Source organism: Accipiter gentilis, chromosome 26, assembly GCF_929443795.1.
Source record: "Accipiter gentilis chromosome 26, bAccGen1.1, whole genome shotgun sequence".
Lineage (NCBI taxonomy): Eukaryota > Metazoa > Chordata > Aves > Accipitriformes > Accipitridae > Astur > Astur gentilis.
The window spans coordinates 4,690,781-4,716,284 of record NC_064905.1 but is presented as its reverse complement, the minus strand read 5'-3'; the positions used below and the strand labels follow the sequence as shown (position 1 = coordinate 4,716,284).

At 38.5% G+C, this 25,504-nt stretch overlaps 1 protein-coding gene across 7 annotated transcripts; it reads left to right on the top strand.

Moving 5' to 3' along the window:
- The first annotated feature begins 766 nt into the window (after nucleotides 1-766).
- Nucleotides 767-24,403, top strand: SPDL1 (spindle apparatus coiled-coil protein 1). Of its 7 annotated transcripts, XM_049829406.1 has the most exons (13): nucleotides 772-847; nucleotides 1,875-1,944; nucleotides 2,797-2,844; nucleotides 4,667-4,842; nucleotides 7,036-7,212; nucleotides 7,529-7,723; nucleotides 8,031-8,180; nucleotides 8,801-8,899; nucleotides 9,757-9,867; nucleotides 12,635-12,775; nucleotides 14,331-14,440; nucleotides 16,652-16,839; nucleotides 17,816-23,412. In XM_049829406.1, exons 4-13 carry the CDS (start codon nucleotides 4,684-4,686, stop codon nucleotides 18,364-18,366), a joined length of 1,881 nt encoding a protein of 626 aa, XP_049685363.1. In that variant the 5' UTR covers nucleotides 772-847; nucleotides 1,875-1,944; nucleotides 2,797-2,844; nucleotides 4,667-4,683; the 3' UTR covers nucleotides 18,367-23,412. The 7 variants fall into 7 exon arrangements, with proteins under 7 accessions (XP_049685365.1, XP_049685363.1, XP_049685362.1 ...); XM_049829408.1 differs by lacking the exon at nucleotides 1,875-1,944 and having other exon boundaries at nucleotides 767-847; XM_049829405.1 differs by lacking the exon at nucleotides 772-847 and having other exon boundaries at nucleotides 888-1,944.
- Nucleotides 24,404-25,504: the final 1,101 nt, after the last annotated feature.

The window sequence follows — 25,504 nt, the reverse complement described above, 5'->3', positions numbered from 1 at the left end:
GTAGCTGTTTAAGTTTGGACAGTAAGCGCCACAGAATCAAAGGAAAGGTTTGCTTGAATAAAACAGTGACATTTCCTCAGGGGCAGGCAGCCTCAGCAGTCCCTGCTGAGGAAGGGGATTTTCTTGATGAGGAAAGCGGGTAGTGGGATAAACCAGACACTTATGGCATTCTCTTGTCAAAACCAAAAACTGGCCTGTAGAATACTGCGTGGGAGGAGCTGACTGCCCCTCTCCTTTGCAGGTTTCCTAGATAATGCGCAGCACTCTGTAGCCTTCGACTCTCATCACTTACTCTGCGCGCTTTCTCTGTGGGAGGTGGCATTGCCTGTGGCTCTGGAGCCAACCATATCCGCCGCGCCGCCACTCTCCTATGTTCTGGCGAGGTATGGCCGAAGAACTAGAGCTGAGCTGCGAACTTTATTGCCTTCCCTTTCTTTTCAGAGAACTTCCCGTAGTCTCTGCGCAAACACCCTTCCACGCTGGCACCACCTGCGTACCAACTCCGTACCATACCGGTCTTAAAGGAGCAAACTGCTCTTTAAGACGGTACGGGAGGAGTAAGACACCCCCCCCACCCCGCCCTTTCTCTCACTCTTCTCCTCACAGGCGGCTTCCCGCCCAGGTGCGACACTCGCGCCTAAGCCCATGCGCTGTTCTACTCCGCGGGCTGGCGGCACCGCGCACGCGCGCGACGAGGTGGCGATGAGCGGGAGGAAAAGGAGCGGGGGGGGGGGAGAGGAGGAGGCGGAGGCGGGCGGCGGCAGTTCTCGCGAGAGTTGGGGCGGCGCCGCGGAGGCGAGTTTGAACTGCGGGAGCGGTGGCTGTGTGGGGCGGCCGCTGGGCCGAGGTAGCGCGCTGAGGGGGGGGGAGTGAGCTGCGCGGGGGGGGGGGGCGGCTTTCCTCTCTGCGGGGCTGCTGCTGCCTCTTTGGTCCTTGTCCGCAGAAGGGCCCTGTCAGGCGGCGGGGCTGTGGGGCCGAGGGGTCGGGGAGGGCGGAGGAGAGCTCCTGTCTCCCTCCCCTCCTTTCGTGCTGCAGCGTTTGGGACTGTGTGGCCTTCGGGCCCTTGCCCTGCCAGCGCTTTCCCCTGTGGCTTCCAGCGGGAAAGGCTGTTTTCTTTCCTGCGGTCCCCGGAGATGCTGCGTCAAGCGAAGTAGGGAGGGAGGCCTCTCCCCCCCCCCCCGGCCCTGTTTGCCCGTTAGGGTTATATACAGTACGGGAGGCGGGGGTCCTGCGGGGAACAGGCCCGCCTGACGGTCCTGGCCCCTGCGAGTGCCGAAGGTGTTGAGGAGAGTCCCGTGGAGAGCCCGGCGCTGGGGCCAGGCGCTGGCCGGTGGCGGTTTGCCGTGGATCGGGAAGGTGTGGGAGCAGCAGGCGGAGAAGGCGGTGGAGGGGTCAGGTCCTGTCCCGGGGTGAAGGACGGGGCCCACGGGGCGAAGCGAAGTGGTAGGGAACCAGTTGCTGGCTTGCCGAGTGCTTCGTAGTGACTGAAGGATCAGCCTGTAGTTTGGCTTTTGTTTTTTTTTCTTTCATAATACTTCTTGCACAAAACACGTTCTTAGGTGAATATAGTCCTGAAAATGTTCAGGCTGGAGTGTGCCACTGGAGGGTAAAGAAAGGGACTTGTTTAAGTAACTGTATTAAGTTGTAAGGGGAATACCTGGCTTAAGGGAGAGGAACTGTGTTGCTAATTACATTAGTGATCAGAAAACTGATCGCTAATGTAGGTGCTTCTGAATAGATCAGAACGTAGACGGCTGTTACGTGTGACCCTTGGGAATACCAGTTTAACTAGAAGAACAGTTATACAGTGGGAGAAGAAAGTTTGCATGCCTGGAGAGTGCCTTTTTATCTCCTACCCTGTTATTTTTTTCAAGGAGTACTTAAACGGTTGAATAATTAAGGTCTGGAGCCCTCGGTATAGAATCCATCATAAAATGTTTGAAGGTAATTAGCCAAAAGTGAGTAACTCTCTTGTACCTCTTGGTAGAATAAATGGAGACTGATTTCTATTATCTCCCCTTCTACCTGTTCACCTTACTACCTATTTATCTTAAAACATTATTTTCTGGGTAGTTTACTTAACCTCATGTATAATATTTAATTGCAGGCAATTACTTCCCTATATAACAATACAGATTTATGAACAAAGCTACCTGGACTTGTCTGGTTAACTTCATCCAAGATTGACAATGAAAAGTTGAGGAATTTTGTGCTCTGAAAGGCGTACTTGCTCTTTTCTGCAATAGTCAGCAAGGAACATGTGAATAGGAAACCTATTTCTTTTCCTCTGTACATTAACTATAAAATTAAAGGAAAGCCTAAGATCTTTCTTATATGATCCAGTAAATGATTTATTAAGATCTCAAAGATCTTGTATGTGAAACTGGAGGAGAGCATGCAAAAGAGACTGAAGAAGTAGGAGGGAGCAAGGCAAAAATCCCCGAACAACCCTTAAAAATTATATGTGTGCTAGAAGAAGGTGACCCTGGGTGTAGCCTGTTTACTTGCCCTAGAGGCCAATTGCAGAGCATCTATCCTTTGGCAACATTGCCTGATCTGGCTGTTTCTAAATTACCTGACAGCTGCCTCAACTGAGGTTTCAATAAGATTTGCATTTCTATGGGGTTTTAGCTTGTGATCTGCATTTTCATGAGACAGCCACAGGCGTTAAGCCTTTTTAGAAAAGGACTGCTATGAAGGACTGTGCTATAATGGCAGCTTATACTCATCCAGACTAGACAACTGTTGTTTGGTTTGGGGTTTTTTCCGTGTTTTTTTTTTTCTTGTCTTTTAAAGGTGAAGTACGAGAATAAGGTCATGAAAGACTTAAATGGACTTCTGAAGGTGAGTTAAAAATATTACTCAAACTTAGTTTAGTAAGCTAGGTGAATCAAATTGCTATGTTGCCTCCATACTGTTTGATCAGAAAATAAAGTGTTTTTTTAAAAAATCTGTTTATGAAGTTAATAAGGTTTAATTCATCACCTTTACTAATGCAAACGCATGCTAGGAGTGGTTGCCTGTATGCTTGTATTGCTACATCTTAGTGTTAAACATTTTATTATTAAATTGTACACAGTGTACGTGTCCTTGCTCCAGTAATAATATTGTTGATTCTTAGTTACAGGTATGTAAAATTCCTGTCTTTCACTGGCTTATTTTAGCATTAAGTGTGCAAAACTAGTATTTCAGGCATTGCAATAGTTAGATGTGAAAAACTGGTTTCAGAGCCTGGCTGGCTGAAGTCTGTCTGTATGTGTTAAACTTGAATAACAACAAGTGATGGAAAATGTGAAAAACAGAATTTGATAATTTCTATCTCATACCTCTGAAAGGAATTATTACAGTTTTGGCATGATGTACTTTTGCATGGTAAAGTTATTTTTTTCTTTTATAGGAAGCTGGGTAACTCCTAGTTGAATAAAAGTTAGAAAAAAAAAAATGAAGGCATTACATTACAATAATGACTCTTAAAATTACTCTCCTGTGTTGAGCTGTGAAATTTGCTCTGAAGACCAGCATCTTGCTAACTTTCATAAGGATAATATATGTGCCAGTAAGAAATGGCAACTAAATTGTTTATCTAAAAAGAAAAAGCACAGAATGGGACCTTAAATGAATAATTAGTTTAATCTTGAAACTACATAAAAATTATGAACCCTGGCTTTGAAAAATCAACTACACAGGGGTTTTTGTATTTGTATATCATTGTTCCTGCATACTTTCTGAGAGAACTCTTGGCTATTGTTGTTGAGAAGCCTGAGTTGCTTAGCAATTTTTGCCTTAATAGGGTATTTTTGCAGTGGTAGATTTGGGAGCAAGCAGTTATACAGGCTTATGGTGTTAGTTTGACTTGATTTTTATTTTTTAAAATGTTAGTCAAAATAAACCCAAACAAACAAAACATTTTGCAGAATTCACCTTTGTGTCTTCTGTTATGATATGAAGGTAGAAATGGATGAGTCTTTGAAAACATGTCACAAGGCGATGGTTATTAACAAATAGGTTACCTGCAGTGACTAAAGTTTAAAGTGGAAAACAGTCATGAAAGATTCCATTAAGCACTTACATGAAATTTTAACACAGAGATTTTTATTTATTTATTTTAACTGGATTTCTATTTTTGACTCTTTCCTTCGTTACCTCTATCTGTTTCCATATTCCACACAATGTTATTAGGAGTAAACTATCCTGCTAATACAGCTGTCTACATGAATCTTGTTATTTGTGTACAAAAGTAATGCTATATGTAGTGTGGCTTTATTTACAATACCACAGAAAGTGTTGTCAGCCATATGCATAAAAGTGTTTTTATAAGGTTATTTCCTAGCCTTCTCTCACATATGGCAAGATAGCTATATACTAGATTAAGTCTGGTTCTAGTATGCTAGGAAACCGGACTGAGTACACAGTAGCTGTTTTGCTGCATGCTATTACTTAAGACATAGTCAGAAATAAGATGTTAACTAAATTTATGGAAGAAGAGCTATTATTTTACTGTTTACAGGACTGTTTGTTTGTGAGCTATCTTTTTTTGTGTCTTGTATTAATGCAAAAATATACCCTTGTATCCTCTTTAAGAAAAGAAATTTAATAACTTTTTTCAGATTAACTAGTGTAACTTATTGCAATATTTTTTAATCATTTTGTATTTGCAATGTTGAAGTAACAAAAGGAAGAAAAATGGAGACTGAGACCATTTTAAGTCTTAGACACCAACTCAAGGAAGCAGAGAATGAGCGAAGAAAGGCAGCACAATATGGGTTGCATTTATTGGAATCCCAAAGTGAAGTTCAAAATCAGTTGGATCAAACACGCCGTGAATTGACTGAGAAGATGGAGGTAATGTTTTAAACTTTGAATGAAAAAAAAAAAAGGCAGCCAAGAACTTTGTTTTATTTTAACTATTTCTCAATGTCACAGGTGTTTTAATGTGTTTTAGAGTCTAGATTAATTTTAATAAATGCTTTTAGTTTAAATATTTGTAGAGGGGGCTTTATATCTCTGCTGTAAGATACTGAGCATGATTTTATCTAAATGGGACAGGGTTTCATAGCTAATTATGCATCAAGTGTTCAGTACCATGTAGGATTAATTGTCTTTAATGTAAAATGAATACTAGGTGGTAAAGTAAACATGTTTTAGAGCATGTGTTTTGGCTATGTTTAGCAATTCATTCATGTTATGCTGTCTCTGCAATCTTTGTATCACTTAAATCTGTAAAAAGAATGCTAGCAGCAGAACAGTAAAATTGATTTCTTATGTAGTGAAATACCAAGGGATTCTGAATTTAGTAGTAGTTCTTTACAGCGCAGGAAAGAGAGTAGTGTAGTGTTGAAATACGGGTTTAATCAACCCGTTTCCTTAGGAATCACGCAAGAAAATTCTAGTTAGGAAAATCTTCCACTTTTCATAAACACTTTAATTTTCATGTTTGTTTGTTTTCAGTCAGCCTGTGCTTCAGATATACCATTTGTCTTCCTTTAGTCTGTTTCTGGCTGTGCATCCATCCCTTCTCTTGTGATAGGGTTGAAATGCTTGTGGCTTTATTGTAGTTTTGGGGGGTTTTGTTTGTGGGGGGGTTTTTTGGTTTTTTTTTACCAGCTGGAGAGTTGTAGCACCCTGCTATTCTGAATGAATCCTAGTAACTTACTTTGATCAGTTTGCTGGTAGTAAGCTTAGTGCAAGAGAGGCAGCTGGAAAGCACAAAGCGATAAGGAAAGCAGAGCAGGATCATCCATTTCAGCAGACAACCTGACATGGTAGTTACTGTGTTGTGAAGCTGCATCCATAGGTTGTAATCTTATCTTACAGGCTGGAGCAAAGTTATGAGCTAAGCTTGTGTGAACTAGACCAATAGTGACTTATTTTCCAAGGGCAGAGAGAAAGAGTTGTGTGCGTTCATACAGTAGAATAACATGCTGTGTGGGAACTGTGGTTATCCAACAGATTCTTTTGAGTTTTTGAATCTGTGGTTCTCTAACTTGGAATCTGAGAGCCAAAGCAATTACTGTGAACACAAGTGTAAGTTTTAACAGTAGGCACAAAAGTCTTTCAGAAAAATTTCTGTATGCTTCTGTAAAAGTCTGTGTAGACATATCATGCTAGATTTTTGCCTTTCTTGGGTCTGGCCAGTAGTGCATTCACAAACCTTTTCCGTGCACTGTCTTTATCTTTTGAGTTACAATTCTTGTCCTGTATATTTGAGAGCTGAGACTGTCCTTGATAAGCTGGCGTGTAGGCCATAGAGGTCAATTTCATACCTGACAGCTTTTAGTTTTATGTTCCTTTTTTTAAATTCTGGTTTGTGTTTTAAGAGTTACGTTGTTGAGGAAAAAAAAAAAAAAAAAAAAGAAAATCCTGCATCTTTTGGCTGGTTTGGTTTTGCTATTTACTACATCTGCTTTTAAGACTCTCCTGGTTTTTTTAAAATTTTTTTTCTTCTCCTTAATTGCTAGCTGAGTGGAAGTGTAAAATGAAGCTGCCTTTTGTAATTAGCAAATATATAGAGTCAGGTGTAGAGGGAAGGTGATTAAAAAGTCATTCTTCAGTCTGGAAGGCTTCATGGGATTTATTACAAAACAGTAGACAATTCAGATGTCTTTACCAAACATTGAACCCAGCTGTTCTGCAGTAGGGGAATACTTAATGGACTGTAACATTTTTTTAACATAATCTGGTTCCATTTTGGTAGAAAGGACATGTAAGCTCTCACTAAATTTCTTTGTTACACTTGCAGAAAAGATGCCCACACCCTTCATGTTGGCTGCAAAGCAATATATAGCTTCCATGAAGAAGAGGATATTACATAATCAAATAAGTCATAACATTTCAGAGCAGTTTGGTGTTTTTTTTATTTATTTGTTTTTCAAAACACGGGTATATCAGTTTCTTAATTGGGGCTTCAGCAAAGTGTTGAATGAGCTTCAAGTTTTAGGCATTTAGTGTCTTGGATCTGGGCGTATATTTAGTACATTGTTCCCCAAACACTTATGAATATTACATCTAGATTTATTAGTATGTTGTTTTTTCCAGAAATTTGAACAAGAGAAATACTCTCTTCAGAGAGAAATTGAACTCAAGAATCGAATGTTGGAAAGCTTGAGTTTTGAATGTGATTCCCTTAAGCAACAGCAAAACATGCAGCTGGATAAACAGAAAGAACAGCTTGCCAGAGTGTATGGACAAGAAATCAGTGACCTTAAAAACAAGGTTTGGCAACTAATATACAGCTAAAATGTTGCTAATAGCATTTTAAAGAGTATGTATTTAACTCCTAATTGCACACTTGCTACCAGAACAAATCTAGTAAATAGTTACAATGTGTAGGAGCTTGTTTGGTTGGTTTTTAAGAAACAACTATGTAGTTAGATTGTGAATTATATTAAATTTCAAAGCCTATTTTAAGAAGTTTACTCTTAAGTTGTATTTCTAAGGCATCTTCTGTAATTAGAACAGAGTCAAAAGTATTGTTCTCTTCAAGAATTTGTTATAAAATGGTACTATTTACTTCTCAACTGTCTTTAAGTTGGAGAACCTAAAAGCAGAACTAGATGAAACCCGACTCTCAGAAAAACAATTAAGACACAAAGTGGATCATCAGAAGGAAATAATTGCTGCCAAATCAGAAGAACTACATATGATGTCTGAACGTGTACATGAGACCATGTCTTCAGAAATGCTCAATCTTCAGATAGAACTCACTGAACTAGAAAGCGTGAAGGTGTGTGACTATTACTTAATTATCAGGAATATAGACTCGTTGAAGATAAAATTCTGTGCTTTTGCTCATTTCATTTTTAGATGCTTTCTGTACACTGCTGCCTTATGACTGGCTTAATATTAAGGCAATATGCACAGAAAAAAGATAATAGCTGTACTAACTAGACATTAATATGACCTCTTCAAGATAATATTTTGTATTGGAAGTAATAACTACTAACAAATCTGGTTCACTTGGGCCTGCTTTTCTTCAAATTGTTTTAAAAACTGGTTATTTCATCCTTGATATTTTTTTTTTTGTTGTTTAGGCCAATGTTGAAGAAAAGCTGAATGAACTGCAGTACAGTAAAGAACAACTAGAACTCATAAACAGTAATTTACGTAACCAGCTGGAGCGTCTACAGGGAGAAAAAGAAGAGAGGGAAAAAGAAGTTGTTTCTTACTCTAATGCGTTAGAGGTATTCTCTTTATTTTATTCAACAGTGGTAGATAAGCCCTGTATTCCACAAGTTGTGGTGCAAGCTTTTTGGTGAAATATGAGGAGTTTTGAGAGAAGTTCTGATGAGGGAGGGGAAAAAGATAAGGCAGAAGGGGACAAATGCTAAATACTCTTTATATGGGCATTCTTTTGTGGAAGGGTGTGTATGGAGATCCTTTGCACTGCAGTATTCTGCCTCTTAACAGGACCTTCTCGCAGGTCACTGATATAATTCTCACTTTTATTTCAACTTCCTGCTGAATGCTTTGGAAAATTTTGTACTGGGGAGTGTAAGATTGGTGACTAAATAACACAGCAAGGCTAATAGTTTCAATACCGTTAATCCAGTTGATAAACATAAAAGTTTTCCTTTAAAGGTTTTAGCTGTGCTGTTGTCCTGAAGAATAAGTACGATATTAAGCCTTTTAGTGAAACAAAATTCTCCTACTGACTAGAACTATATGCGCAGTTAAGTACTGCAGTACAGTATAATCTGTGCTAAAGGCATAGGAAATGAAAGAGGTAAAACTACCTGATTAAATTCATATATGCAGTACATGAGATGCTTAAGTGACTAATATCCTCTTTGCTTTAATCTAGAAAGCTCGTGAAGCTAATCAGGAGCTTCAGGTTCAGCTGGATCATGCAGTGCAACAATCTTTGGACCCTACAAGTAAAGGCAATTCTCTCTTTGCTGAGGTACAATTATGCCACAGATACCTGAGAATATACAGAGGAGAGAAGAAATATTTCCTAAGTTTTATTTCTTATATTGCATGGAAAATATTAGGGTATCTGTACCTGATCTGGCCACCATCAATCTCTATTCCTCAAATACTACTTCAGTGTTGTACTGTCTAGGAACTGACCTATGGAAAACTAACATTATGCGCACTCTGAAGTTGAGGAGTTAGTGAACTTAATGCAATCACTTAAAGTTACCTGGCTATCAAGATAGAAGATGGGATGGAGAGTTCATTACAGTTCTATCTGCAGCTCTTAGCTCTAAGTAGTTTTGTTCAGCTGGTAAGCCTTCTTTAATGCAGAAGATGATATGTGAAATGTTAAAAGATGCTGGTAAAAACTGTCTTTTGAACATGTGCTGAAAATGGCTGGATGTTTGAGCATTTGGGAGGGTTTTTGAATTACTTTGAGTAAGAGTTCAGCTGCTGTTAAATGCATAGGAAGTTACTTTGTTTTCTGACAATGGCTGGGGAATGGGTTACATTGGTACACAATTGTGTTTTTTTTAATATTCTGATGCAAATGGACAAAACTATTCTATAGCAACACTGAAGCACATAAAATATTACTTTATTTTGATATCAAAAGAAAAATCTGTTGCACTTTACTGATTGGGCTTCGGCTGCTACAGCACTGTCTACTCACTTTTATCCCAGAGATAATGACAATAGTGTGTATTTTCAAGTACTGTTGCTGGAAAAGCAGTATTTGCAGAAGCAACATCAATTGCTAGGCAACTTCTTGTAAAACTCATCATCCGAGTGACAACAAGCGTTTTAATTTTCATAATAATTGTTAACAATGTTCTGTAGGTGGAGGACCGTAGGGCAGAAATGGAACGACAGCTGATCAGTGTGAAAATAAAATATCAGTCACTACAAAAACAGCATGCATTCACTAGAGAACAATTGCAAAGAATGAAGGTATGACCATTACTGTAATACTCCAGGGTTTCCTTGGGGTCTGATAAGACAATGCATTAGTACACAGGCTAGGGGATTTGATTATCTTTAAAATATGATATAGTAGTCGGGGGGGAGGGGAATGGGAGAAAAAACAAATGAGATGTCCTTATGTTATTTGACTTTTACGGTACATCAGCATTTTTCTAGTGCTACTACTTTATACTAGAACTACAAGTTATACTGAAGGCACTAAATTTGCTTACTTTGGCAGTAGTTGTTAAATGGTTAAAAGTAAAACACAACTCCTGTTGGTCAAACTAGTATTCAGTTTGTCCTGACAATTGCTTTGTCTTTTCTTAGCTAATTCTCATACTACATGAATCATTTATTTGTGTATTAACTGTGGTTGTCAGGAATGAATGTAAAGAAAAGGGCAGTACTCTGTCCTCTGATCACACTGTTTTTCTTCTCCTCTGGGTTGCTTTCATGTTTTTATGTTTGTCCATATTTTTCTTGCTTTTCTGTATCTTTAGTGAAAGAATAAGTCCTAAGTACCTAAAGGGGGTCTACAAGACAGCCAGAGAGAGACTTCTTACAAGGGCTTGTAGTGATAGGACAAGGAGTAATGGCATTAAATTGCAAGAGGGTAAAAAATTAGATGTAAGGCAGTTCTTTACTGTGAGAGTGGTGAGGCACTGGAACAGGTTGCCCAGAGAGGTTGTGGATGCCCCATCCCTGGGGGGGGGGGGGGGGGGGGGATGTTCAAGGTCAGGTTGGATGGGGCTTTGGGCAACCTGGTCTAGTGGAAGGTGTCCCTGCCTGTGGCAAGGGGGTTGGAACTGGATGATATTTAAGGTCCCTTCCAACCCAAACCATTGTATGATAACTTTTGTCATAACTATTTAATTTAGACTACAGTTCATAGTATGGGAGCCTGTTGGTTAATACTGTTGAGAACTAGTTAACAGAAGCTGATTTACAAGGTAATGTAAAGGGGATGCTGCAAAACTGCCAATTGTTTTCATGTTGGTCTTCTGATTTTCCAACACACGAGTGGATCCTTTCATTTTGATTATTTGTGCAGTTTGACGAAAGTGCTTAAACATCAAGAGTGATGATAATTAGTAATGCTGAAGATACAGGTTTCTGTTACCTAGCTTTTGTGGAGAAGTAGGTTGACAGTAATTGAAACAACATTCTTAAAGGACAAGAAAAGAACTACTAACGCAGGAAAGGAATGCTCTTTTACTGAAATCTGACCCCGAGAGCTACAGATTTGAGTAAAATGGTTGAATAGGATCAGTTTCTTCAGAAATTTTCCCCTTGTAATGTGAGGTTAAGTCAGTCATACTGATTGAATGGTATAAGAAACATTCCTAACACTGAAGATTTTCACCAAAAACTGAGGCAAATTGGTAACCTTATTCTGATACTTAATGTTTTAACTTGGAATTTCAATTTGTACTCATTTGTCCCTATAAAATTTTTTCCAATACTAATATTGGTATTTACCGATGACTTCTGAAGATCTGACTCCTGAACAGAATGTAAGCAGTACTCCTGTGAAAGTTTTACCATGTCTGATGTATTTTCCACAGCCCACAGTATCCCTTCCAGTTACTTAATATTTCTGTTCTTTGTTTTTTATGTAGATAAACTGTAGTTTGCAATTCTGACAGTTAGCAAGTGGGCTTTTAAGTGAAGGGGGAAAAGGTTAGGTGTCTACGTGCCTGGAAAATGTAAGGGTAGTTTTAGTCAGCCAGTAGGGGTTAAAATTTTGCCTCCCTTACGTCCTGTAGAAGCTATGAGGAAGACATGATTGAATCTTTCTTTAGCTCTATTTTGTGTACAGAATCATGAATATCCTTTACTTGACATAGGAGATTCTGTAGGGTAAAAGCTCTTCTTTACCTTTCTCTGTTAATCTGTAGTCTTATTTGTTTCCGTTGATTCTTTCCCTGTGATTTTTCCAGGTGTCCTGTAGTGTTACCTTACCCATAATGACCAGGCTGGTAAAAATGCTACAGTTATCACTAACACCCTGTTAAGTCTTTCCATTACTGCATTGCATATTGGTTCTCCAGTTGTTTAAATGTCTGATGTATCACTTAACTGAATATGTTAAAGCTGTCATACTATGATATTATTATGTTAACAGCATCAGAAAAATCTTCTATAAGTGCAAGATTTTTCTTTGATAAACTTTGCCTTTTGTAGTGGCAAAGGGTGTTTCCTTTGCTTGAAGGGATGCATTCCACAGAAGTAGTAGAAGCAGCTGAAATTGTTGGATTAATATTACAGAAGGCAAACTTAGTGTTATCTATACCTCAGAATCAGAACTGCAAAAAATGAGGTTTTAAACTTGTTGATGAGCTAGAGTGTTTTTTCCTAAGTGTTAAGTTCTCGATAGATTCATTTTAGCTCTGATAAACAAGCCTGGACTGTAGTTTGGTTCTAGCTGACTTAGTGTTTAGTGTTTGAATATGAAATATGGTGTGTGTCCTTAACAGTATATTTATAGGTTCCTTAGTCAATACAGAGAAAGATATGGCACCTCAGGACTACTCTGTTCAGTAAGTTTTAAGCTGTCCTAAAGATTTTTAGTGTCAACCTATGGTGATAATTGTGAAGCCTACTGAGTTTAAGCATCCAGCGCACTTCTAATATTCACGATTAGAATTACAAGGCTTGAGTACCCAAACTGCTCTGGGTAAGAGGCTGAGATTTTCAGTCACTTAAAACAGTATTTGTTGTAAAGATTTTTTTATTTATTTTTTTTTTCTAGCTACAAATGGCTACACTGCTACAGATGAAAGGCTCTCAGGCAGAATTTGAGCAGCTGGAACGTTTACAGTCAATGTTAGAACAAAAGAATGGTGAGATAGAAGATCTTCTTATGAAAGTGAGGCAGCTAGAAAAATTTAAGGTATGTGGTCTGTAATTAAGTGGAAAAGTCATAATCAGAAGCTAAAACATGATAATAAGAATTATGAAAACAATCTGAAGTCCGTGCTTGGAATTGAAAAGGGATCCAAAGGCTACTCATATCCTTACTTGATCAAAGTTCCATTTTATAGCTGGAGAACATATACCTGTGAAGTTGAGAGAAGCAGAAAATTCTGCACCACCCAAGCCTCGGTTTGGAGAAACAATCTCTTCTGGGTTCCTGTGTGTAGCACATTCATATTTTTTCATAGTTGCCTGTAGTGTTTAAATTAAATTACTTGGTCAAAGGTCACTGCGCTATGACATCTGTTGTTTTTTGTTTTGTTTTTTTCTCTTGGAAGACATAAGCCTTTCACATTTTTCCTGTGTGTACTTGGGCTTTATTGCTTTTTAGTCTCAGCTATATTGGATTGCTTGGATATTTATTTCCTTAATATATCCTAACTTTGCAGTTGAAGCATGCTCTTTTCTAGAAAAACTGAATTGCTTAATCATCCTTGTAAAACAATTTCTTCAGTCCTTTTATGCAACTTGATAATATCTTGTCAATATTTTGGGAAGGTGAAAAATACATGAGAACACCTGTATGCACTGTTGTAATGTCACTGATGTTTTTTTGTGTGTCTACAGAGTGAAAAACTGTAGCCTTTCTTACTTGTGGACTTGTTTAGCCTTTTCTTATCACAGCTTTGGAATGTAAACTTGGGTGTATTAGCTTATGCATTAGGATTATGCTTCCAGGATAGCATCCTCTATTCTGCATTTAACCAAAGTGGCATAAAGCTAGGCTTAACCCATTTTAGTAAGCAATTGAGACAGCTTGATTGCTTTACTAGTTTTGTCATGTATAAGCTTGATCAGTATTTATTTTTGTCTCTATGCCATAAATAAGTAGTGTCATGAAATTAAATGATTGATTTAAATAACCATCAAAACTACCTGTAGTCAGTGACTGACAGAAGCCTATGAGATCTGTGTGACAGTATTAAATCTGAGTGTTGCTTGTTCAGAAAAAACACAACAAAAAACCCAGAATGTCACATGCTACTGATGTATTTTATAGAAAGTTTACTGCATTTATGGCATCTTTACTATGAACCAACTTCCTAATCTAAAAGATGTAATTGATCTTGAGATTTTGACTACTGATTAACATGGCTTGTATTCCTTTGGGGTCCAGCTGCTGAATCCTAGAAATAAAGGCTGAAACAAATTCTTTCTGGGTTAACTAAATATCCTGTGTTTTCAAGTGAAACTAAAATAACTGTTCTGCATTGCTATTTGAAAACCTTCTGGAGTTGAGAACTTGCTTTTTTTTTTTGTTTCAATGAATGAGAGAGAACTGTCAGTTTCAGTGCTATTTGACATCTATAACAAATGAGGAAGTACTCAGAGCAACTGAGCTCTCTTGTATGTTTAAATGCCTCTACAATGAAGCTTCTCCATAGAAATGCATGGAAAATTTCACCTAAGGACTAAGCTAATGTGCTTCTGAAAGGTCACTATTTGACAACCTGACATGTTTTCTTTATCAGACTTTATATGAGAATATGGAAGAATCCAGAGGTAGTAGTAGCTCAAAAGGAGGAGAGTCTGAAGATGGTTACTATGCGGATTTACTGCAAATGAAACTTGACAACTCAAAGTAAGCATTTAATGGTCTGAGGCCTAGAAGTTGGTTGTAGTCTGGTTTATCGTCTATCTACTTTCTTTTATTTTTCTTTTTTTTGTTACTGTTTGTATGTGTGGTGGGTTGACCCTGACTGGATGTCAGGTGCCCACCAAAGCTGTTCGATCACTCCCCTGCACCTCAGCTGGACAGGGTAGAGAAAACATAACAAAGGGCTCATGGGTCAAGATAAGGACAGGAGAGATCACTCAACCAAGTACCATCACAGGCAAAACAGACTCAACTTGGGGAAAATTAACTTAACTTATTGCCAATCAACCAGAGCAGGGTAATGAGAAATAAAACCAAATCTCAGAACACCTTCCCTCTACCCTGCTTTCATCCTGGGTACAGCTTTACTCCCGGATTCTCTACCTAACCCTACAGCGGCCTAGGGGGATGGAGAATGGGGTTTACGGTCAGTTGTCTCTACCACTTCATCCTCTTCAGGGGCAGGACTCCTTGCACTTCTCCTCTGCTCCAGCGTGGGGTCCCTCCCATGGGAGACAGTCCTTCACGAACTGCTCCAGCATGGGTCCTTCCCACTGTGTGCAGTCCTTCAGGAGCACACTGCTCCAGCATGGGTCCCTCATGGGGTCACAAGTCCTGCCAGAAAACCTGCTCGTGGGCTCCTCTCTTCACAGATCCGCAGGTCCTGCCAGGAGCCTGTTCCAGTGTGGGCTTCCCACGGAACATACCTGCTCCAGCATGGACCTCCCTGGGCTGCAGGTGGAGATCTGCTCCCCCATGGACCTCCCTGGGCTGCAGGGGTACAGCCTGCCTCACCAGGGTCTTCCCCATGGGCTGGAGGGGAATCTCTGCTCCAGCGCCTGGAGCATCTCCTCCCCCTCCTTCACTGACCTTGGTGTCTGCAGGGTTGTTTCTCTTACATGTTCTCATTCCTCTCCCCAGCTGCTGTTTCTGTGCGTGCTGCAACTTTTTTCCTCCTCTTAAATCTGTTATCGCAGAGGCACTACCACTGTTGGTGGGCTCAGCCTTGGCTGGTGGTGGGTCTGTCTTGGAGCTGCCTGGTATTGGCTTTGTTGGACACAGGGGAAGCTTCCAGCAGCTTCTCACAGAAGCCACCCCTGTAACCCCCTCTGCTACCAAAACCTTGCCGCACAAACCCAATACAGTATATATTCCATTAACTGTATGTGGAAATATGCTCATTGTCACATTTTCTAATGCTGTGGAACAATCCTGTCTTTGTTATATGACTGAGAGTTGTTTTGTTTGTCATGTTACTTATTGTTGCAAAAGATAGCAGCAGAAATATTTTATATTGTTGTTTTCTCCTAGAAATGTTGTTATGTTCCTAGATACAAGATAATTTAGAACTTAAAAAAAAAATCATTAAAAATTAACCTGTAAGGGGACTGTATGAAGCTTCTTAAAGTCTATAGGCTGTATAAATTTATTTCTCTTCTAGGAGTCAGATAATAACACTTGAAATGCCTTATTGGACTATTTAGTTGTGTTCTTTGGCTAGTGACTTCCATATCTGCTAGTTAGAAATTTCATAGTGTTTGGCCTCAGAACTGTTTTTAAGCTGTCAGATGAAAGTGTTGCCTGCAGGAGGCAACACAAATAGTCTGGTGCAGGAATTCCTGAGAAGTCTGTCACCTCACTGCTGTTGCTATTATGAGAAACTGGCATGATCGGAGTACCTTAGGATCGCTGAGGAATGGTGATTCAGTGATGTGGATAATGATTATGATGTGGAAGTTAATGGTCTCTGAAACAGAGGCAAGGACATGCACTGAGTATTAACATAATTATTTTTGTGTTGGTTGCTTAGAGTAACACCTTTGTGTAAAGCTTGTATTGTCAGTTATAGAAATAGCCATATTAATTTATACATAGGCTAGAAAACCCCAATGTAATAGCAAATTTGTAGGTCAGGGAAGGTTTCTTGCCAGTTACGGATGTGTGTGTGCCTTGTTCAGCATACAGCTTTGTTTTAACAAGCATTCTATCTCTGGTAACTAAACTCGCTGCTCTATGTCAAGTTGAAGTGAGAACTTATATTGTACTGGAAGAGGTCTCTTTCATTTCTTACTAGTGTATAAATACAAATTTTATGTGTAATCACTGAAAGCTTAGTTGACTTTATCTGCTCTTTTACTGAGAGGAGGTGGAAAGAAACCAAGTCTGAGTGACTGTATAACTCTTCTCCCGCCCCAGCAAGGAAACTGAAACCTTGAAAAATGAACTATCCTTGCAGAGGATGAAAGCTCTGTATGAGAGCCAAAGGGTTCTGGAAGTTGAAAGGAAACTCTTCACAAATGAGAGGCATTTGCAAGCTTGTCAGAGTGAGAATATGAACTTGCGAGTTATGCTGGATGAGCTGAAAATGAAATATGAACCTGAAGGTAAATACTACTTTTTGGGGCGGGGGGGCAAGGAAAAATCTGGTCGTCTTAGCCTTCACAAGTTGCATGACATTAAACAGGAAGACATGGGGTTAGTTCCAGGTGTAAACTAATGTTTAAATGGCTGCCTTTTTGGTGATAACCTAGTCCAAAAACTGCTGAACTGAAATAGTAAAGCCCTACCTTGCTCAGCAACCTTACCTCAACATGTATACTAACACTAATTTCAGAAGGCTGAAGAGTACAAATTACAGCGTTTAGGGGCCTTACAGAGTATAGCTAGATAACCATAGTGAAGTAGGTGGGAACAAATTCTTAGGAGGTGTTTTTCATAATATCTCTCTGTTGATGAGAAGTATCAGCTTTCTGAATGTAGGCAGCTGATGAGCTTTGTAATAAGGGCAAAGCATTTAGAGGAAAAACTGTTTAGTAGCTCAAGTCAGTATGGATTAAGTTTTGACAGCAGAGGCCCCCCTGAAAAACAGCTGATATACCTGGGTATGTGCAGAAACAAGGGAGCTGTAGCCTGTGGAGGAAGATGAATGGGGAACCAGATGGTTAAATTGGTTTTGGTACTTGCGCATACCCAAAGGATTTAATTTTAAAATCTTTGTTGTGGAAGCTTACCTCAGCAGTCTCCAAAATTGAAATAAAACAATTTAGCATACTCATGTTGTTCAAAGCATCTAATTAAAAGCCTTGGTAAAAAGGTAGAGTGGATGGGGAGAAAGTTGTGGGGTTTTTTTGTTGGGTTTTTTTTCTTCTTTTTTAAGCGAACTTCTATTGCAATGCTTACTTGCTGATAACAGATTATGTGAAGGGACATTCTTTAAGGGATGTTAGTTGTCTGTTAAGAATTATTCCAAGGTCTTTAGTCATGTGATATGTTCTTTATTAGTTTTAATATGAAAATGTTGGTGGACAAGTTAACTCCAGCTTCACTTGTGTACAAAAAAGCATATTCTTTTATTCCTAGAATTACTTAAAGGCACCAAAATTAAAAAGAAGAGGGAGAAGATTCCTGTGGACTCTACTTCTGAAAACTTAGACAGCAAAAATACTTCAATAAAAGAAGCTGTTCTTGCTCAATTGCCAAGTAAGGAAGAAACAAAGATGAATTCCAAGAACTTTGAGCCAAGCGATGCTTCTCCAAAAAAACATGCTCTTGAAGCACCACCAATAAATGTAGCTCTTCAAGCAATGCAAAAATTAGTTGAACCTGAAAGAGAAAGAAAGAGAGTTAAAACTAAAGATGAGAATCATGATGCCTTTACTTCGTATAGCAGAAGTGGAAATAATTCCTTGACTTCAGCTGCGCCCAGGTCAGTGTCAGCTTCTGTCTATGGTCAAGGCAATCAGCACAGACCTGCATCTCTTTTCTTTCGCTGCATGAACTATGCTATCCACTTCTTTATCTATTTCCTCAGTGTTGCATGCAGTGTAATTCCTCAGCTCCGACTGCCTACGTTGAACCCCTCAATACCTTTTAGAAAGACTAAGATGATGACTAATGAAAAAGACTCTTGAAACTGTAACAATCTTTGAAATAACTTTCCTAGTACTGGAAAATGTTTAAGGTGGGCAGATAGCATCACAGCTCACTTGGTTTGCTCTAGCTTCAGAAATAGCAGTTTTCTTGCTCCCGTCAAAGCTGCCACACACCTGTGTTACATACCAAAGTAACAAAAGCAGTAGGTATTGTGCTTCAGTTTCATACCTAATTTCAGCCCTCATCAACTTTCAGATTTAGCTAAAAGCCTAAAAATTATCTAAATTAAGTAATTATTAACCTGAATTGGGTTAACAGAACTTGCATTGTACAAAAGAATAGACAATTAATTATGCTATTTGTGTTGTCAGACAACTGACCTCCATAATCTGGATGCATGATGACTAGAAACACAACTGCTAAACTATGATCAAGTTTTTCTCCTGAACTTAGAATTTAAGTTACTTTTTGATAGATAGTAAAGTAAGTTAGAACAGAAATTAGCTCCAACTTTTTTATCTTGGTAAATGAATGCAGGTTTTTTTTTCCCAACTGATGCTTTGTATTCTGTTCATACTCATAATCTTCATGAACACGTTTGAGTAGTTGGGGGGAGAAGAAAAAATCTGGGATAGTCTAGGTGTTTTGAGCTTAAAACTTGCTAATGTCTGCTAGTAAAAATAGTTTATTGAATTTAGAATGATAGCAGCTTCAAAGATGGAGGAAGGCCTAACACATGGAAATCTGTATAGTATATCCAAAACTAATGGCATTCAGAAGTACCTGGATGATGTTTTGACTCTCAGATAAATTATTCAAGGTTGTGTTGGTTGCGATTAACAGATTTAAAGTAACCAAACAGTACAATGTTCTGAAACAGTCTGGAAAGAATATGGCAGAAATAGTAGTTTAAGTAGCTATGTCAAAGTATGCAGGGATGGTTCCTGAGAAGGAAAGACCAGGGAGGTCAAATGTGGGTGGTGAACGTTGAGAGGAAAGATTGGATAATTTAGTGATGGTATTGTGTTTTGACAGTGTTCTGTACACATAAAGGAGAACAGACAGCATGTAACCTGCATGTGAATTGTTTAACTTATTTCCTCATATTTCTTTGGGAAGGAAGATATGGGGTCTTCCAAAAGGAATTTATTGGAAACAGTGTGTGAACTGTGAAGGGGTAAACCTACCAGAGAGGGGGTGAGGAGAGGAAATTATTTTATGAAGTTGATGTTTGAAAGCAGAGTGACTGGAAAAAGTGGAAGAGGAAGATGAAGTCATCGTTCAGAGGGAGGCTTCTAATCTTGCACCCATCGTTGTTGTTTCAAATAAGGAACAAAACATAAATCAGTAGATTTTAAAAAATAAAAACCAACAACCCAACAACTAAAAAAAACGCCACGAAACTCCATGTAAGCTTTTAAGTTGTTTTCAGTGGTGCTACGAACCTGTAAAAGGCAAATCCAGGCATAAGGTTCTGTTTGTGTTTCTGACTGTGTTTATGAACTATTAAATCCCTAATTAATGTTGTTAAGATACCACTGAGGATTTTCATAACCCTGATCTGTTATGACTTATTATGAAATAGGAAGTCATGATAAAATCTGATTGTTTGAGAGGTTAGATTTATAAACACTAAAAGAATCTCTGGACAGTTCTGTGATGTATGTGGCCAAACCCTACGTAGGAATACAGCTAAATGCAAAGGCACAAATTGTCAACTTGAGTAGGAATGTGGACCTGAAAATGGAGAATTTGGAGGAGATAAAAATAATTGGCATGTGCATGGTGGATAGTTGTCAGTGTTTCACCTTGTGCTAAGTAAAATGAGATTCTCCGGCTGAAAAGGCTATTGTGGTCATTGGGGGTTATTTTTGTAACTGGAGTAGCTTTTGTGAAATAATTAGTCTAGCTTTGTCATTATTGGTCCATGAAATGTGGCAGTAAAGAGAGCCATAGTAACTGTGAAAGGACTGCAAACTCAATTTCTAAAAAATGGTGTTTGTAAAGCTTTGTTAGCTTAGGAGGCAAAGAAGTAGTGGTCAGAAGTGATCTGTATGTACTTAGATGGGTGACAAACCTCCTTGTTTGAAAAGTCTTGCTTGCTGATGTGATTTAGCAAGGTAAAGCTAGGTAACTTTGAACTAATAGCATGTTTACATATCTGCAGCACATGTGTGTATACTTACGAAAGTTTAAAGCAAGTAAACATTGGAATACTTTATTAGGTGATGGTACTGATTTGGTTATGGTATGTGAGTGTTCAGAATATACTAGCTGAGACTAAAGATTTAACTATCTAAGTTATTAATTACTATTGTAATTCAGGCAATGCAAAGGCTTTATGTAGTGGTATCTTTTGTTAGGCCAACTGGTCAATAAAAAGATAAACTTTATTGAAATGCTGTTCTTCACTTCTGAAATTGAAACAGCAAATTCCAGCCCTTGCTGCCCAACTTAATTTTCATTTAGATTTGAGTTTGTTTTAGTTTGATCTAAAGAAGGGCTTGTGTGCCTAAGAGCTTATTTGCTCTCTTAAATTATTTAGTTAGATTCTGTGTACCAAATCTACCTCATCTGGACTTTGTTCAAATGCCTATAGCCATTTGCCTCAGCAGGAGATCTGGATAACTAATACTCTCTTTGGTGTTTTAGGCATGGCATTCATCTTCAGGGAGTAAAGCTCCATCTGATGGAACTAGTTGATCTTCCTTAAATGGGTGTAAAGAACCCCCATTACATTTTGGTTTGGGGGTCTACAAAGTCAAAAGCTTGACAGAATTTTGTCATATTTTCACAAGCTTGCTTTTTTTTTTTCAGTGGAAGTGTTTAACTGTTGTCTCTTCTTTCTGATCCATCCATTTCCCTGTGCTAACACTTAGTGAAATATGACAATGCTGGTAAGGGGTGGTCTGTGAACTGGCTTGGTATGAGGGCTGTGGTGGGTTAACTTTGGCTTGCTGCCAGATGCCCACCCAGCTGCTATCACTGCCCCTCTTCAACAGGATGGGGCAGAAAATAAGATGGAAAAAGCTTGTGGGTTGAGATAAAGAGAGGGATCGAATAGGCAAAACAGGCTTGACTTGGGGAAGATTAACTCATTGTCAATTAAAAATAGTGGAACAACGAGAAAAAGAAAACCACCTTGCCCCTACCCCCCAACCCTTCTTCCCAGGCTCAACTCTACTCCTTCATTCCCAACTTCTACCTCCTCCTCACTAACTGGCACAGGAAGGGATGGGGAATGGAGGTTGCAGTTAATTTGTAACACTTGGTCTCTGCAACTCCTTCGTTATCAGGAAGGTTGGTAGAAAAGAATTAAGAAAGGGACTGGCTGATTTTTGAACTCCATGAGACAATTTCAGAACATGATGCTCAGCCATTAACTTTGGAATCTGTTAACTGATTCATTTATTCTTTTTCTTGTTACATGTAGCAGCCTGGAGACATGATCTATTACACACTAGTAAAATGTGTATTTTTCGAAAAAATTTAATTCAGCATGGTAATGCAAGCATGGTTCAACAACTTGTAGGCCATAATATAATCAGTCCTGAAGCATTTGCAGGCTAACTGTAAGATGCTAAGAATGAAAGAGGAAAAATTTGTTTGGACTGTCTGTTCATTGTCACATTAAAGCTCAATTATTCGAATCTTCAGGCACTTCTGAATACCTCATGGCCATAAATTAAGGTTTTCCTAAGTGAAGCAAATTATGGCAATCTATTGCTGTTCCAGATAAAAGCTGTAGCTATCTTAAAAGTGTAGCTTAGACATTAAATGGCTCATTCATTTTTACCTTCATAAGTTAGTGTCAGTCCTCTGATAAATTACTTTAGGTGTCTATTAACATAGTTCTAGTCTGACAAAGTTAGCTTACTTTATGGTGACTTGCATAAACACTTCAGTGTGCATTTGAAGCATAAAAATATGATTTTTCTCTATTCAGATAACAAATTCTAATAGTTGTTTTTACTTTTGTGAAACAATACGTTTCTCATGTGAACATTCTCATTGTTACAGCTCCTTTCATAGTCCTCATTTTCAGCTGTATCTCTCTATATTGCAAATTAATCTCTAACAACTGGGTAGCAGCTATTCTTGTTTGGAAACCCAGGATTGAAAGCAGCTGTTGATTGTTGTGGGTTGCTCACTGGAGGCTCTTGAGACCACTAGAAATCCACAAGATCACTACAGAATTGCTTTAACAGATGTGGTGCTGAATCAGTATAGAATTTGTGTTGGTATGTAAGGCTATGTTTAACTTGGAACTTCACTTTCCATAATTTGGTTTGCTGTGGAAGTAATCATGTGTAACAGTCAACTGGTTGTGGGTGATTTGGTAATAATCACTAAATAATACCACTATTTAATTTGTTCTAATGACACACTTGCACATTTATTAAGTAATTCTTAAATAATCAAAACATTTGATTGTGCTCAGATGCCTAAATCTTGGTTCGAAGTTATCTCTTTAACAGCAATGTGGCAGTTGTATTCCCATTTACGTTCACAGCAGAACTGCACATGTCAGTGGACAAATGATGTAATTTAGAGCCTGAAAATGAATTTTTTTTTCCAACAACAACTTTTCAGATATTCAGGCCTTTATCTTAAGGCAGTAGTAGTGGAGAACCAGGTTGGAAACTAGTATATTGCTTTAAGTGTAGTCCGTCCTTTGGTGGTATTCAAGAAAAATGCTTTATTTCATCATGGTTGTATTATGTTGCTGGGACTTTTCACTTGGAGTTGTGCTTTTGTGGGCTTGATCACCCTTATGTGCATGGCACAGTCACTTTTTTTAAAGGCTGGTCCCAAGTAGTTAACACATTCAGTAACCTTGTTTACCAAACATTTCAGCAAATGGCGGGGGGGAGCAGGGTGCAGGGGAAGGCTATATTTTAAGTGATGAAATGTGAATAGGACCAATATGAAAACACTTTATTTTAGTCTCATTCTTAAACACTGCTTGCTCTGTCTTTGCATATGGGTGGTCTTGTATGCCAGTTGGCTTGTTGATTTTGCTTAAAACTCTTATTTTAGCCCTGTTTTTTATTAACTAAATATGTATTTAGAATGGTTGCTTTGCCTGTAGGTTAACAGCTGAATCCAGATTTGAAACTACAGAAAAAGAAGATAAGAAAGAAAATAAAATCACAACTGAGAAGAAAACACAAAAGAAAAAATATACAACGTTGTATGTATCTTCTAAGCCAACGTCTGAAACACAGTGTGCTCAGCAATAAAATCTACGTTTCTGGAAGGAACCTGAACAATTTGGAGTCCTCCTTTAGCAGGAAATACTGAGTAAACTTATGTCACGTGTCAGTGTACAGGTTCCTAACTTAGATATTGATCTGCCTTGTTTTATGAAGAGAATGATCGCATTAATGAGAGTTGCACTTTTGATATCTTAACTTCCTGGTGGGTACCTGTTAAGTTCCCTGGCAATGTAACCTGAGGTGCTGCCTTGTCTTGAATCTTGGCTAAGCCTCTAAACATGTGTTAATCATTATTTGTTTGAAATGCAGTGCTATTCTGAAAGAGAAGTACTTGCTACAGAAGTCTTATTATATGATAAGACTGGGGTCAACCCTAAGGAAGGCAGACTACACAGTGTTGATGCAGAACTCGACTAAGTCATGTGCTCCTGACTTTCTTCCAGTTCCTGGATTCAGAATTCTTAACATTTTTTCCCCCTACATATTGTTGTTCAACATTCAGACTGACCTGATGGCGAAGGTGCATGTGAATTTATTTTTTTTATGCGTTTTGTGGGATAGTATTCTTTTGAAACTCTAGAAATTCTTGTATTTGTACTAATGAAGTAAACCTTTCTCTTCCTTTCTCAAATGTAGTCTATATTGCATTTGAGACAAAACATTTATCTAAAGCTGTCCATTTTTTGAGGTGAGCTATTTTGTAGAAAGGGTTTTGTTTAAAAAGAAAAAAGTATTCAATAAAAGCTAAGAAATTGTAATGCATGGGCTGTGTGTCGTTTTTAGGAGAAAAATCTTAACTCACTGTAACTTCCTGATGACACTTATTGCAGAATAATTCTGAGAACACAAGCTAGTTCCATTGATTTTTTTTTTTTCTTCCAGCATTTATATTGAAGTTTAAGGTTACTTCATTTGATTCGTTATTACAGTTTAGCTCCCTCTAGTGAATGGGTTAGCCACTTTCTAAGTAAGGCTCAGTAGTTAAGATGAAAGCTCTTTAAGAATTCTCCTTTTAAATCCATTACGAAAAAAAATCTTGAGGAAGAATCTTACAACCCAGTGGGTTTTAGATTTGATGGCTTGATCTGCTGTATGTTAAATTCCACTGGTACTTTGGAATCTAAAACTCCTAACATGCCTCTGTATTTAAACAGATGCAACTTCAAGCTCATGTCAGATACTGCTAGTTAGTGCCAAAAGACAGTAAAAGTAAACAGGCTACATAAAGAATTTTTTATTTGTTGTATGCTAGCTTTGGTGAAATCACTGTTTCATTTGGTAGCTTACACTGTAGTAGTGATGCTGGCTGTAATTTTCCCACCACCACCACAACACTTGTAGGTGATGTACAAATGTACCTTACGAATACAGTGTCTTAAGTCATCTTTTGTAGGAATGTAATGGTGTTTGTTAAAGGTCTACAGTGAGGGGGTAAGACAATCTCTTGCATAAAATTTTGTAGATAGCTTTTGGAGAAATTGCTGTGTGCCTTTATGAATCTGTTGAATGTATTTGTCCAAGACAAGTGTTTGGATATGTTTGTTTACAGTTGTGCCAGTTCAGAAATGATGCCTAGAATTTTGTTAACTGTGACTTACATGTGGGTGGCTTTAGCTTGTCAGTCACTCATCTCAACAAATACTGAACTGTAACGTTTTGAGTGACAACAGAAGTGACTAAAGATGTGGTAAACTTAAGTGAGCAGATGTGGCTTGTTGCTTTCCAGAGCGATTTGAACTTGTTATCAGTCCGCTTACAGTTAAATTTAAGCACAGCCTAGTGGCTGTTACTGCTATATTATTGAACAAAATAATCATAAATCCATGTCTCACAGAATCTAATTGTATCACTTCATCAGTGTAAGAAATCTACTCTCTATTCAAATCCTTTTAGTCTCTTATTAATTAAGTCTACATAAACTGAGACTATCTTTTCTTGGTAAGTTTTAAGATACACC